At 45.0% G+C, this 15,748-nt stretch overlaps 1 protein-coding gene across 1 annotated transcript in view; it reads left to right on the plus strand.

Annotated features, from left to right (window-relative positions):
* Positions 1–15,748, plus strand: part of AACS (acetoacetyl-CoA synthetase) — a 59,711-nt gene that overhangs the window by 39,404 nt on the left and 4,559 nt on the right. The window contains exons 10-17 of the mRNA XM_082203788.1: positions 2,025–2,149; positions 5,240–5,304; positions 6,186–6,308; positions 8,162–8,275; positions 9,399–9,524; positions 10,238–10,307; positions 11,308–11,366; positions 14,728–14,930. Of these exons, the coding sequence (XP_082059914.1) occupies positions 2,025–2,149; positions 5,240–5,304; positions 6,186–6,308; positions 8,162–8,275; positions 9,399–9,524; positions 10,238–10,307; positions 11,308–11,366; positions 14,728–14,930 (885 nt within the window). The remainder of the gene's footprint in view (positions 1–2,024; positions 2,150–5,239; positions 5,305–6,185; positions 6,309–8,161; positions 8,276–9,398; positions 9,525–10,237; positions 10,308–11,307; positions 11,367–14,727; positions 14,931–15,748) is intronic.

Raw genomic sequence — 15,748 nt, forward strand, 5'->3', positions numbered from 1 at the left:
AAATTGGAAACAGAATGGTTAGATCCAAAAATCAAGAATTTGTCAAGAATGTATAACTTGCTGTTGAAATGGAACACTCAGGATGAAATGGTGAAATCAGCTATGATTAAATGGGCCCAAGATGTTGGACATAACATAATGATGGCTGACTGGGAACAGTTATGGACCACAGGTATGAAATTCACGGCATGTAATGCCTTAAGAGAAAATGTAATGAAAATGATTTATAGGTGGTACATGACACCAGTCAAGCTTGCAAAAATTTACCATTTGCCCGACAATAAATGTTGGAAATGTAATGAGACTGAAGGTACATTCTTTCACCTTTGGTGGACATGCCCAAGGATCAAGACATTCTGGGAGATGATTGATAACGAAATGAAAAAGATATTTAAATATACCTTCCTGAAGAAACCAGAGTCCTTTCTCCTGGGCATGGTCGGCCAAATGGTGCCAAAGAAGGATAGAACTTTTTTTATGTATGCAACAACAGCAGCAAGAATACTTATCACAAAGTATTGGAAGACACAAGATTTACCCACCAGGGAAGAATGGCAGATGAAGGTGATGGACTATATGGAAATGGCAGAAATGACTGGCAGAATCCGAGACCAGGGAGAAGAGTCGGTGGAAGAAGATTGGAAAAAGTTTAAAGACTATTTACAGAAATACTGTAAAATTAATGAATGTTAGAAAAATGTTGGAATGAAGTTACTGTATTTTTTGCTCTATAAGACTCACTTTTTCCCTCCTAAAAAATAAGGGGAAATGTGTGTGCGTCTTATGGAGCGAACGCAGGCTGCGCAGCTATCCCAGAAGCCAGAACAGCAAGAGAGATCACTGCTTTCACTGCACAGCGATCCCTCTTGCTGTTCTGGCTTCTGAGATTCAGAATATATTTTTTCTTGTTTTCCTCCTCCAAAAACTAGGTGCGTCTTGTGGTATGGTGCGTCTTATAGAGCGAAAAATACGGTATATGGCTTTAGTAGAAATGTTATAAGGAACTAAGTATAAATAGATTAATAGAGTATTAAAGGAAAAAATAAGGTTAGAATGTGTTAAGATAATTATAGGATAGAAAACAGAGGAAGATGGAAAGGAATTGCTGAAACAATTAACAGAAGTGGAATACAAAAAGGGAGGAGGTCGTTGAAATAAGTGAATGAAAGATAAGATATTGAAATTGTTTGATGTGTTTTAAACGGTTTTTGTTTTGTTTTGTTAGTTTAATGTGTTAGTGTTATGTAGTGTTTTTGTATTGTATTGTTCTTTTTTTGTAGTGTTTAAATTGTTGGAAAAGTAATAAATATTATTTTTTTAAAAGAAAAGAAAGCTCAGGATTGTCCACACTGACTGGCAACGGCTCTCCAGGGTTTCAGGAGAGCTTCATTACCTATGAACCCCAAAATTTGGGATCCCCTCCAAAGTTGTACCAAGGTTTGGCACTCATTCTGCAGTGAAAACAACATGTTTTGCAGCACCCTCCAAATCTGGTATATCAGACTAACATTTTCCAAATAACTTTAAATTAGTGCCAAAGTTTTGCAGCTGTTTTGCAGCAAAAACCTTGCATTTTGCACTGAAACCCCTGCGTTTTGCAGTGCCCCCCAAACCCAAGTAATTGATACTCAAACCAGGGGGCATAGGTATCAGCCCCAAACCCAACATTGTCTGATTCACTCCAGACTGACAGTGTTGGGTTTTTGGGTGTTAACTATAAACCCTAGTTTGATGTATCAGTTACTCTGTTTGGGTGCTGCTGCAAAATGCAGGTTTTTCGCTGCAAAATGACTGCAAATCTTTGGCACAGCTTTGGGGGGATCCCAAATTTTGGGGTTTCTAGTTAATGAAGCTTTTCAGGAAGGGCATATATTACCTGTAGGCAGGGTCTCATGACAGCACATACATTTTACACACCTGCGTCCTTGAGAAGAAGTGCGAGATTAGCTTCACAGGTCTGGAAATAGGTGAGGGAGATGACTTATCTTGGATAAAGCTAACGTGCATTTCCCCACACTCCCTAGACTGGTTGGATGATGTGGAACTGGCTGGTTTCTGCTCTCGCTGTTGGTGCATCTGTGGTTCTGTATGACGGATCGCCGCTCGTTCCATCCCCCAATGTCCTCTGGGATTTGGTTGACCGACTAGGGTAGGTAGACATGGGTTCTGCTTTAGACAAAAAAGCACCCGTAAGTTATCCTGAAACAACTACTTGTGTGTGTGTGTTTGTTTGTTTAAAAAAGATGCTTTGGTTTCTAAGCTGTTTACAAGCTCCAGAGGTCAACCAGAATGTTTGATGCAGCAGAAACATGGGGGAGAGATAATAAGAGCTTACAATGGTAATTCCAGGGAGCGTTATATTAGAAGTGGATACCTAGGTATTTAAAGTTTTTAACCTGTTCTAACAGGTTTCCACTGATCTCCCACCTATGAGGCTTCCAAGATCATGAGAAAACCAGCACTTTAGGTTTTGCAAAGTTCAGTTCCAGTCTGTTGGCTATACAATATTCCTGGCAGCGGCACAGGAGTCGCTTCAAGCCAGCCCTTGTGCGAGAGACAATGAATGTGGATGGAGCTGAGCTTTGGGCAATGGCCATTCACCCCATGTAAACAGGGTGCAAGGTCATTTAAGAAAAGGTTGAATAAATACAGGACTAAGAAGTAACCTAGTTTTACCCCTTTGTTGGCAATGATTTGGGGGGTTAGCCTGCCTGACTGGGAGCATGTCACCTGGCAGCACATGGATGTGTGCAGTTTAGAACAACACTTATTTGACCCCAGTTATTTGACACAGAGGGGGAAACCTACAGATACAGTCCAAAGGAGCATAGGGAGAATTTTAAAAAGCAAGTGGTCCTCACTGACCTGGTGCAAAAAGATCTTGTCACCCGGAGGAGCCCTGGCTGCCTAGATAAAACATTATAGCCTCACGCACTCTTATTTGGGAGTAAGGCCCACTGAGTAGAGACGTAGTCATTTACTAGATGCAAGTCAGCAGCCCCAGATGACCCCACTTGGCTAGGCGCTGGGGTGGCTCGCATCCTGCACCTTGCAGAGTCAGGCCCAGGCTGCCACCGGGCCCAGCACTGGCAGCAACAACAAGCAGCTCTGCCTCACCCAACCCTACCCATTGCCACCCCACCACCGCACTTACCTGACCTGGGGGCTGTGGATGATGGACTCTATCAGTCAAAACGTGAGTCTCAGCGATCGCCCTCTTCCCCGGGAAACAAACCAGGACTGCTCCAAGGAAACACACATGGGGAAAAGGAGCGCTAGTCCCTGGTGGGCTGCCCCCTTACCCTTTTGTAATTGGCCAAGAGGATAGCCAGCCAATCAGGATTTTCTTTATTTAAAAAATTGATTTTCTTCTCACTTCCCTCTGTGCCCCCCATGCCTCATGCTATGCCCCCCCATTCGCGAGATTTTCACCTATGGCCCCCTTGGAATATCCTGGAGCCCCTGGTTGGGAAACAGTGCTGTAAACTGCTGAAGTACGCAGAAAGCGAGATACTTAAGGAGTGTTAGCCTTGGTCTCCAGGTGGCTTCAAGATAACTTGACAAAGCCTTTTAAATGGTTGCATGGGAACATTCTCGTGCCTTCGTTCCGCTTTCGCTCCACTTGATAAGAACCTGTGGAAAAACAATGCTGTGAGGTTACTTCAAAGTCACACTGCTTCTTCTGCCCACACTCCTTTACATAACTTTTTGGTTTAGTAAATGGTTCCAGTGTGCAAACAAAAGCAAACCCACAGTTATCTGTGCTCTTCAGTATGGATGCATCTTCAGCAAAAGATAAATAAAATGTAGCTTTTGGGTAGTGCTGGTTTACAGTAGTTGCTGAGAAGTGATTTCCTGATTGAGCTTGGAACTGGTGGAGCTTCCATGCCTAGAGCTCTAGCACTGCACTCCCCTGACACCCCAGAGAACTCTTTGAGACTGTCGGATAAGGGGCAGCTTGGTGAATAATGATTCTTTTGTCTGGTGGTGGCAGAGCACTGATGTGGGAAGTGTAGGGGCCAGGAGAGACTGGGACATAGCCAACACACTCCCGAAGAAGAGAATGACTTCCCTCAGGCAGGTGGTAGAGACAGCAGAGCCTCATTGCAATCAATGGTGGTTTTTATTTCACCTGCTGCTGTTACTAAAATTACTGGTCAAGGTCAGGTCAAACCTTGACTGCTTATGGCGAATGGCGTTTGCAAAACTTCATATGAACTTCCGAGAGATAACGATACATCTATTCACTGTTACAAATAGCTAAAAATACCGTGTCTGAAACACAGTAAATAAAAGCTAGAAGCAAGGATTTAAAAAAGAAAACAAAATAAGCAAGAAAGGAAATAAAATAATGGTCTGGTCAGGCCTTTGTCAGGACAATTTATGGCTGTCTCTGAAAACGTTTTTGCATAGATTCTTCTGCCAGCTAGTGGAGAAAGAGACCCTGTGAGTCACACACAAAAAGTCAAAAGCTGGCAACTGGTAACATATTTTTTCCGAAGTAAGGTGGTGTGCCAGGTTTTGTATAGGGTAGAACTATGTGGCTAGGAAGACTCTCAGATTGTGAAACCTGGTAGCTTTGCAGTTTAGACTACTGCAGTTTGACCCTCTTCAGCGCTCTCTTTTTAGGTTGCGTTTTACTCTTGTCTCATCTATTTTATGGATACTTTGGCAAAGTACAAATTTTGGCATAGTTTCTTGGCCCACCACAGTTCTGTGCTTTCTGAGTTATTGAATCATAGCTTCTTAAGTTCTGAACTAGCAAACTATGGATGCCAGAGCTTTTAAAACCCAGGTTGTTCCCATTCCAGTAACCATAGTCTGCCAGTTCAGGCGTACAGGAACTATTATTTATTAACCCAGGAAATGCTTATTTGCTGCTTACTACAAAATGACTTACAATGATTAAAAAACCCTAAATTAAAATACATCAAAAGATTTGTAAAAGAATAGTTAATAGTGCTTATATTGCAATAACATAAAAAGGACACATCCTACCCCACCCAGCTAAAAGATGAACTCGGGTGTAGAGCAAAATGCTTGGGTAAATAAGAACACCTTCGCCTGGCACCTCAGGGTTAATAGGGATGGCACCAGGTGCATCTCCAGAGAAGGGATTCCATGGTTTGAGATCCCCCACTGAGACGGTCTGATCACATGTTGCCACCCTCCATTATTGTAAAATAAGAAATAGCAAAATGACCATAGTGAGTGACAACTGTTCCTTTTTTACTTGCAGTATCACCATCCTTGGGACAGGTGCCAAATGGCTGGCGGTGCTGGAAGAGAAGAACCTTAAACCATGTAAGCACCAAGATACTCTTTGAATTCTGTTTGCCTCCGGAACTGAACCACTTTGCTTCCCTCCCATTTCTAATTAGTTCCACAAAGGCATTATTGTTCCCCAATATTATTATTATTATTATTATTATTATTATTATTATTATTTATTTATACCCCGCCCATCTGGCTGAGTTTCCCTAGCCATTCTGGGTGGCTTCCAATCAAGTGTTAAAACAACACAGCATTAAATATTAAAAACTTCCCTCAACAGGGCTGCCTTCAGATGTCTTTTAAAGATAGGATAGCTGCTTATTTCCTTCACATCTGAAGGGAGGGCGTTCCACAGGGTGGGCGCCACTACCGAGAAGGCCCTCTGCCTGGTTCCCTGTAGCCTCACTTCTCACAATGAGGGAACCGCCAGAAGGCCCTCAGCGCTGGACCTCAGTGTCTGGGCTGAATGATGGGGGTGGAGACGCTCCTTCAGGTATACAGGACCGAGGCCATTTAGGGCTTTAAAGGTCAGCACCAACACTTTGAATAGGTAGATAGTTACCACAATGGTGGGAGATGGAAACGTACTGGGAGTTGTTACTTTGCCCATGGATTGTGGAAACACAGGAAGCAACCTTACACCAAGGCAGGAAGTAGGTCCATTTAGCTCAGTACTGTTGCATCAGGGGTGGGGAACCTGCAGCGCTCCCAGATGTTACTGGACTCCAACTCCCAGCAGCCCCAGCCAGTGAGGCCCATGGTAAGGCTTGATGGGAGTTGTAGTGCAGCTGCCTGTGTTGGTGGCCCATGTTCTAGAAGTTAACAGGAAACTCGGGGGGGGGGGTCGGGGGCGGTGTTGATAATTGGCCAGGAAATAACAGTGTAACTCTGCCTGGTAATGTTGTTCCAAGGTGAAACTCATAACCTCCAAACGCTCCACACCATCCTGTCAACTGGCTCACCCCTCAAGCCTCAAAGTTACGAGTACGTCTACAAGCACATAAAGAGCAGCGTTCTGCTGGGATCCATATCAGGTAGGGGTTTTCTGAACTTGAGCCCTTGAATGTTTCGTGGGTTAGAAAGTTAGAGGGAGGAGGATGCAGTGGCTGCTAAGCAGTCACCATTTTGGGTACTATTTTGCATCTCTGACATTGTCTTGTGTGGCCCAGAGGTGGGCAGAAGGCAGATGGGGATCCACTGGTAGATCTGTGTGTTGATCGACAAGGATTCCCAATTCCTAGTTGTTTTAACAAGAGCAGCAGCAACATTTGGAAGAAGGTTTGAGGGGTAAAGAGCATTTACATTTATTCAGTTTTTCAAAAATTTACAGACAAATGAATTACAAAAACACAAATCACATACATTTCTAATACACATATATTTGACTTCCCTCCCTCCCCTTTTTGTGGTTATTTTAAAGTTTTACTATTTATACTCCATTTCGGCATAATCCATTAATTTAATTAGCCACTCTTCCTTGGTTGGTACTACATCTTCTTTCCATCTCTGGGTGAAAACCATTCTAGCTGCAGTTGTAGCATGCATAAACAATTGGGGGGAGGGGTCTTTGGGTATCTCAGTGTCAACTATCCCTGTAAGAAAACTTTCTGGTTTTTATTGTTACCTTCAACATTTTCTTCAATTCATTGTAAATCATTTCCCAGAAGGCTTTTACTCTCTTACAAGACCACCACATATGATAGAAAGTACTGTATTTACTCAGGGATGCGGGTGGCGCTGTCGTCTAAACCACTGAGTCTCTTGAGCTTGCTGATCAGAAGGTCAGCAGTTCAAATCCCTGCGACGGGGTGAGCTCCCGTTTCTCAGTTCCAGCTCCTGCCAACCTAGCAGTTCAAAAACACGCCAAAAAGTGCAAGTAGATAAATAGGTACCGCTCCGGCAGGAAGGTAAACGGTGTTTCCGTGCGCTGCTCTGGCTTCAGTGTTCCGTTGTGCCAGAAGCGGCTTAGTCACGCTGGCCTCATGACCTGGAAAAACTGTCTGCGGACAAACACTGACTTCCTTGGCCTGTAAAGCAAGATGAGCGCAGCAACCCCAGAGTCGTCTGCCACTGGACTTAGCTGTCAGGGGTCCTTCACCTTCACTGTATTTACTCAAATTGAATGCTCACCTCATCTGGGCTGCAGGGCCAGTTGTCATGGTGGGCTGGAGGTGCAGCCCGTGGAGTGGTGATGCTGGTACTCTCTGCTCTCTACTGAAGCCAGCTCATGCTAGTGGATGTGAGAAGCATAGAAGCTTCCTTATTTACTTGGTTCCACTTACGGATCACTTCCCACTAAAGCACTTCAGAGAAATTTCACAGTGAGAACACCGATAGAAGCAATTACGGAAACAACTCCCTATGTAGAAACAATGACAGACAGTTTTGTCTATAAAACAGAGTTTCATATCCGGTGCAAATACAGTCTGCATCTGTATCCTTAAACCAGTGTTGGACTATTGATCCATCTTGCTCATTATCTTCCCTTGACTGGCTGCTGGCTGTTGAGTAGAGTGGAGTCTTAACCCATCATCTACTCTCTGATTTGCTTATTTCTTTTAAACTCTGGAAACCAGGTTCTCTGCCACTGGGTTTTAGTCCAACAAAAGTTACCAGCCCAGCAGAGGACAGTTCTGATCCATCAACCTCTGGGCTGGAGGCCTAGCACACTTTCACAGTCTCAATGACCCAGGAGTGAGGTCAATTCCAAGCGTATGCAGATTGATAATAATCAAACCATCATTTCAGAGTAACTGTACCACTAACGTGTTTTAAGCATGAGGGAGAGTTGCAGTTCAGCAACATTGGAATGGATATATTTAAAGAGGTTTCAACCCTTTTGAGAGATGGGCTTATGGAAGTCCGTTCTGCCCCCCTCTCGTTTCAGGAGGCACAGATATAGTTTCCTGCTTTATGGGTCAGAATCTGTCCATTCCGGTTTACAAAGGCGAGATCCAGGCACGGAATCTGGGAATGGCAGTGGAAGCCTGGAACGATGAAGGTATTTCCCCCAGCCAAAGCTATCCCTTTTCCCAAGTCAGAACTGTGGTTGGGGAAGAAGGGCTTCTGACAGCACAGACAACTTCAGGATCTCGGGGCAAATGGGGGCCCTTTTCTCATCCCCGCTGTCAGTTGTAAGGGGTTGGGCTGGGGAAGGTTCTTTGCAGACCCCCATGTAGTTTAATGTGGGCTTTAAAAAGAAAAGGTATCACCAGAATTTATGGAGAGCCTTATAGCAGGGATGGAGGCTGTGTGTGGCCCTCTCTGGCCCTCAGGACTCTCCCAAGGCTGCCCACCTCACTTGTCCTTCTCTTCCCTTTCTGGGTGTTTTTGCCTGGCTGGAATGTGTCCTGGGATGACAATACAGTCGTACCTCGGAAGTCGAACAGAATCTGTTCCAGAAGTCCGTTCGACTTCCAAAATGTTCGACTTCCAAAGCAGCTTGGGGTTCATTGTGGGAAATGTAGAGAGAAATTAGTTTTCCCATTTCGCCTTTGTTGGATCCAAGGCCCCGTCTGCACTACATATTTGGAGTAGTATGATTCCACTTTAATCAGTTGTGGTTTTCCTCCAAAGGCTCCTGAAAACTAGTTTGTTATGGGTGCTCCTGAACAGTGTTAGAAGACTTCTACCCCTCTCCCAGAGCTACAGCTCCCAAAGTTGCTTAACAAGCCTCCTTCCCAGGAAACCTTGGGAGTTGTAGCTCTGTGAGGGGAATAGGAATCTAAAAACTCCCTGCACCCTTAAAAAAAGACACTTCCCAGGAGTCTTTGGGGGATGTCATGACTGTTTTAAAGTTGTATGACCCTGCTTTCTAAGTATAGTGCAGATGGAGCCACAGTGGCTAGGCCAAGTCTTCTTCAACCTTTTGATGTCCAGAAGTTGTTGAGCTGCAGCAGTGTGGCCTGTGGTCTCAGGGATGTTGAAAGTTAGTCTGGCAACATCCATAGGGTGCCAGGTTGGGGAGGGCTGGGCTAAATGATGACAGACCAGGTCTTATCCCACCTCCAAAGAAGCTGTAACAGGGAAGAACTGATCAATTGCCTGAGAAAATACTTGAGCTGTGCATTCCAAGGGCTGGAGAGAGGGAAACGAGCCACCTTTGTTCTTGATCCTTACAACAGGCAAGCCCGTTTTGGGGGAAAGCGGAGAGCTGGTCTGCACCAAGCCTATGCCCTGCCAGCCAACGCACTTTTGGAACGACGAGAATGGAAACAAGTACAGAAAGGCTTATTTCTCAAGATTTCCAGGTATGTATTGAGGCGGTGCTTTTTGTGTGTGTTGTGGGGGCACATTGTTGGTCCTGCACTTACAAAGCCTGCAGAACTAATATTTGAGCATGGCATTTGAGAACTGCTGTGGGTACCAATATTTGCGTGTGAAATTGTAAGCCTGAAAGCAGGGGTTCCTGCTTGTTTGCCCACCATCCCACCCCCTCACTTTGCTCTCTGCAAGTGCAAGGGCAGACCTCTTCATCTTTCTGGGGTGCTCCTTTCTCACAACTTCAGAAACCATCAGGGATCACAAACAGGTTTCATTTCTTTTTAAAAAGGGGTCTTCATTGTTGATTTGATAACTGAGGCTGCAGTCCTGTGCACACAACCCACAATGTATTTCTTATCAATAAAAAATTCAGTGTGGCACAAGCAAATATTTATTCTGAGAGTGTAGTCCAGAGGAAAAGGTTTGAGAACCACTGGGTTATTCAGTAAACAAAATAAGTTAAAAGGAGGGTCACTTGAATCCCCCTACAACCCTTCTAGTTTTCTGTGTTCTTGTAAATATATTTTTTTAATTGAATTTATACACCGCCCTATACCCAAAACATTGCATTGTTTAGTTTTTTAATCTGTTCCATCAATTTCCACTGTTCTTGTGAATGTGAAAACAGATTTGTGTGCCATCTGGGCCTGGATTGTTGATAATTGACCTGGTTGCCCTCCATGTGGGTTTTTCTGGACAGGTGTCTGGGCTCACGGCGACTATTGCAAGATCAACCCCAAGACAGGAGGCATCGTCATGCTTGGCCGCAGGTAGGCCCATCACTTTGGCGTGACCATATGTGAGGGATGCTTCATGGCAGTTAGCAGAGGGGCTGCTGCACACTTGTTGGCTGGGAATATAGGGACACATTGTCAGTCTGGCTCTGCTGGCTGGCTGGCGTTTCTGAGGCTCAGCCAGGAAATTTCAGAGACTCCCTCCACTCTTTCTTCCCCCTCTCCTCTGTTTCAGCATCCCGTGGTCTTTGTCAGGTGGCACAACCTTTCCTTTGATGCAGGGCTGGCCCATGGCATACTGCTGCCCGAGGCAAAACAGCAAATGCCTCCTTCTCCCCCATGTCAAGTTGCAGGATACCCAATCCAATGCCAAGCAAGTTGCTTTGGCATCTAAGGCAGGCTCCCAACTCTCATCAGCCCCAGCCAGGGTAGCCGATAGTCTGCTGTGGGCCTCCCAGGGCAGCGGCATCTGGGAGGGCTGCAGGTTCCTCTTCCTGTCTAGAAAAGGCCCTTGGGTGGAGGAATGTAGGAAGCTGCCTTAGTGAATCAGACTACTGGTCCATCACACTCAGTGTTGTGTACTGGCAGTGGCTTGCCATGGTTTGGGGAAGAGTGCTTCTTCGTCCTCTTGAAGGTGCCTGGGGTGGACCCTGGATCTTCTGAGTACAGGGCAGATGCTGTGCCAGGGAGCTGCATCTCTTGCTCCTGCTGCACTGCAGTCCCCATAACTCTTTGGGTAGGACCCACAGTCATTAAACCTATTTAGATCTTTACAGTTCTTGTGGGCCTGTTTGTTGTTTATGTCTGTATAAAACGTTCTAATGGGTATGAATCTCTGACAAACAGCGGCCTCTTGGAATCCCAGCCTAAGGATCTTTTTTTTTTTTTTTGCCTATTTGACACAGTTGTTTTATTGAGAACCATGATAAATTCCCTATGTTTTGTCTCTTTTCATCAGACTGCGATTATGCTTTAATGATGCTTTAATAATGATTATGATTTTCCTCTGTGGTTTGTACTTGTTTCCTCACCCCAGTGATGGCACACTGAATCCAAGTGGTGTGAGGTTTGGGAGTTCTGAGATCTATAACATAGGTATGCAATTTAATATTTATCCACTCTTCTTCCTCCCATTAATTACAGTATTTAGCTAACTTGATTTCTCATTTTTCTATCTTGACTTCATTCAACAACAAACCCTGTGAGGTAGAGAGCAGTGTGTGAGTGCTGTAGGATTTGAAGAGGCTCAAACAAGCCAAGTCACGACTGGCCTCATCTGTAAGGCGTAGAGTACTGGGCCTTGCATGCACTCTAGAAGTCTCTTAGTCTCTAAGAGTACGGTTGCCATTTCTTCACATGCCCTGCACTGTGGCTTGGTTCACACACAATGCTATGTTGTTGTTCATTTGGAATTTGCAAACCCAGCCCAGCAGACTAACTATGGCTTGTATTTTGCCAACAAATCACAATGTGAAGCCAAGGTTTCTTGTTGGTTTGAACTATGGTTTGACTTTACGGCCAAACTCAACAGTTTTGCCTAATAATGGTACAAAGTAATAGCAGCTAGAAATCAAACCAAGCTTTGGAGAAACAAGCTTGGCCTGTCTGCTCACCTAAGAAACCACTCATGCTTGGTTGCGCAAACCATGGTCAAAGTGTGCAAACAATGGCTTAGTATTATGTGTGAGTGCAGCCATTGAGACTTCCCCTGAGAGGAAGCTGCTCAGACAAATAGTGGCATTTTCAGGGATGGCTGCTTGCTTTTGGAATGCCTACCCATAGGAGGCACAACTGGCAGCATCTATTTTTAGGAGCCAGGCAAAGACGTAATTTGAAGGGTGGCATTGTGCCCTCTTTTAGCAGGGTGGGATCTGCAAGTCCTGCCTTTTACCTGTATAGCTGCATTTTTAGATCTCTAATGGATGTCCTTAATTGGTTTTAATGTAAGATACTTTGGGTCGCTTTGTAAAAAAAAGCAACCAACAAATATAATAAATCATCATCAGAATTTGTCCGTCTCTGTATTGTCTGCTCTGACTGGCATCAAGTATTGAAGGCAATGGGTTGGGAAATACTGCCCTACAAATGTTTTTGGGGTTCCATCATCCCCAGTCAGCTTGACCCAAAGATCGGGGGTGATGAGGGGCTGCGGTCCAAAACATCTAGAGAGCGTCAGGTTGGGGAAGCCTCTTTAATATCTCAGACAGACACTCTTTCTCATTTGCTACTTAAGCCTTTTACCTGGAGATGCCATTGTAGATTATCTCACGAACACCTGAGATACATTTCCAAGGTCTCCTGGAACTTGGGTTTGAAAGCTACTGGGCTGCACAGGATAATTTGCAAAATAGCTTGAGGAAAACTTGTTTTGGGTAAATGAGAGAGGCTTCATGATTTATTGTGAAGTTTATGCCCTGCCCTTCTTTATAAAATGATCCCAAGGCAGGTCACAGCCAAATGCTGGTGGTTTTAAGGTCCAGAATTAAATAGCCTTACGTTGTTCCTTATTTGGCACTCCTAAAGGAGGCTCTTAACAACATCAAAGGAGGCTTCCTCCATCACAGTGAATGGGGCACTGCCCCACTAGGCTAGTCTGCTCTCAGCGCCCCCACCTGCCTGCTTTCTTAGCAGTTCAGAGGGCTGGCACTGCCTGAGAGCTGCCTCCTCCTTGGCCTCAGAGTTGCCCTTGGAGAACTCAGCAGGCAGGAGAAGGAAGCTGGGGACAAATCTAGAACTGGTTGTCTCTGCCTGCTGTTGCCTCTGGCGCCACCTGCTGTTAGTCTCCCTGCTTCTGCCCTACCAGTCTCAATAGGTAGCAGCCACCATTCAGCAACACTGAGTCCTTTTTCCAACCACATTTTTTTTTCTTTTAAGCCACATGGAATGAAAGCATAGAGACACGTTGTGGTTGATGTCTTTATCAGCAAATGTGTGTAGCAAATCCTCATTTCGAGGGTTGCCTCAAACCATCTGGCGTGCCCGGTCCCGAGGCAGTTTGCTCTTTGCAAGAGTCCCCAGTGCCCACAGGGGCCTGGCTGTCTCTGGTGATGCCCTGTCAATGGATTCCTCTGAGGGTGCTTCACCGTCCTAACTCTTGCGTGAGCACAAAGGAGGTTGCCAGCCTGGTCCGTGAAGTCAGTGGAGGGTCTGCAGTAAGGAGGGCAGGAAAGGGGGAGGGCAGAAAAATCAGCAGTTGAGTGACGCAAAGGACTGTTTGGCTGCAGGCCTGGCCCTCCAGTGTGGGCAGCAGCTGAACTTTAACAGCCTTCCTTTCTCTCTCAACATCATCCCCCCCTCTTTATTTTCTTGGAATGGTCTCTCTGTTTGCCTCCCCCCTCCTTTTCTTTGGAGAGGGGAGGTGATTAGGAGAAACGGCAATTGAGAAAAGATAATATCCGTTTCCTGTCACAATCACTGGCTATGCTGATGGGATATGGATTCCACAATGCCCAGAGTGCCCCGTTCCTCCTCTAAAGCTATTCAGCTGCCCAGTGGGAATCTCATCTGAGGTATTCTGAGATTCTTCAAGAGGAAGCAGGATAAGCATTAAAGAAGCTCCTACTTCCAATTCCTGCTTGTATGGCTTGGCATTCAGTTGTGTTATAATTTACTTTATGAATTCAATTCTGCTTTTAAAGTCTGCCTTTACTGCTATTATTAATAAAGGCAGCATTTTATGTAAATCACTTTTAAAAAATATTAAGCAGTATATAAATCTTGATGGATGGATAAATAAATAAATGCCCTCTAGTCTACCACTGGATTTCATACTGCACCTGTGACCAGCAAATTAATTATATTTGTATTCTGCCCAGCCAGTCAAGTTCATTACGTGGTTTACATAAGTAGTTGGGGTCTAAGCTGGGAACCACAGCTTAAGTTACCGGAATTACTTCTTACTGTGAATACATCTTATTTTAGTCTTGTTTCATAAAATAATCAATTTTTTCCTCCAAGGAGCTCATACATGATTTCCTTTCTCCCCTTGCCCCACCAATATTTTCTCCTCTTAACAAACTTGTGAGGTAACTTAGGCTGAGAGAGAGTGAGTGGCCACAGGCCACCCAGTAATCTTGCCAAGTGGGATCTTTTCAGGCCTAACCAGACTCTCTAACTACTATTCCACACCAATGAAGAATCTAAAAGCCTCACCTGCCCTATACATTTAAAGAGGCACTATCCTGCTTTGAACAGTCAGGGCTTCCCCCAAGAATCCTGGGAACTGCAGTTAGTTAAGAGTGCTGGGACCATCCGTTCCCTCTGTACAAAGGAAAATGGGGACAAAACTAGACCACGTTGGCTGTGCCTGCCATTGGCTCTGGTGCCGTCTACCTGGTTAAAGTGCCAGCTGCCCCTGCAAGCCACCATGGCCTGGCTTGATAATGGGCACATGTTTACTATTCCCTGCCGCGGGGGCGCAAATAAGTCTAAGCCAACATTTCCTTTGTCTCTTCAGTGGAAGCTTTTGAGGAGGTTTCGGACAGCCTCTGCGTCCCTCAGTACAACAAAGACGGCGAAGAAAGGGTGATCCTTTTCCTAAAGATGGCCACCAACCAGGAGTTCAGCCCAGATTTGGTGAAACGCATCAGGGAAGCGATCCGCGTCGCACTCTCTGCCCGGCACGTTCCCAGCCTCATTCTGGAAACTGAAGGCATTCCGGTATGTCAGCGCAATCCTTTTTTCTTACTACTTGCTGCTACTATATATTTTTTTTCATTGTTACCTTGGAATAGTCATTAAGGAGCACTTGTCATCTCTCTTCAAAGCCCCCACATGCCTGGAAATTTTAGTCTCTTATTTTTTAATTTAAAAAGTGGAGCGGAGTTTTATAGTTTGTCTGTGTTGCTTAGCAACTTGTGTGTGTGCTTTTCTTCCTGAATAAGCCTTCTCCTCTTTTTCCTCCTTTTTTTTTTAAACAACTAAAAAAGAGTCCCCCAATAAACACCTCTATTCAGTTTATAAATATACATGCGTCCTGTTGATATACTGAGAACTCTTGGGCGTTGTTGATAAGTATAAAATGAGATGATTGCCTTTCTGGTGTGCCAAAAAGCTGCTCCCCGCAAAAGCATTTTGGATAGTTCTGTTCTCTAAAAAGATAGGTTTTTGATTTGTTTTGCAAGAAGTCTCTCTTTAAAAAAAACAAAAAACCCTCAAAATATCTTGCAAAGCTTGTGACCTAATTTTTTCACAGCTGAAGGCTCCCAGAGACAAGTAAGGCCCGTGAAGGAAGTTTTGCTCTACTTCTGACTTTCATGAATGTAGGAAACTGTCAGATCACTAGTCCACCAAGCTCAGTATTCTCCGCACAGACTGGCAGCTCCACTCCAGGCTTTCAGGCAGGAGTCTCTCCCAGCTCTACCTGGAGATGCCGAGAATTGAACCTGGGACCACCGTCTGCATGCAAGGTGGATGCCGTGCCCCTGAGCTACGCCCCTTCCAATGATAGCCTTGTTCTCCGTGACTTTGTCCAAGCT

The sequence above is a fragment of the Podarcis vaucheri genome (genome assembly GCF_965113315.1).
Source record: "Podarcis vaucheri genome assembly, chromosome: 16".
Classification (NCBI taxonomy): domain Eukaryota; kingdom Metazoa; phylum Chordata; class Lepidosauria; order Squamata; family Lacertidae; genus Podarcis; species Podarcis vaucheri.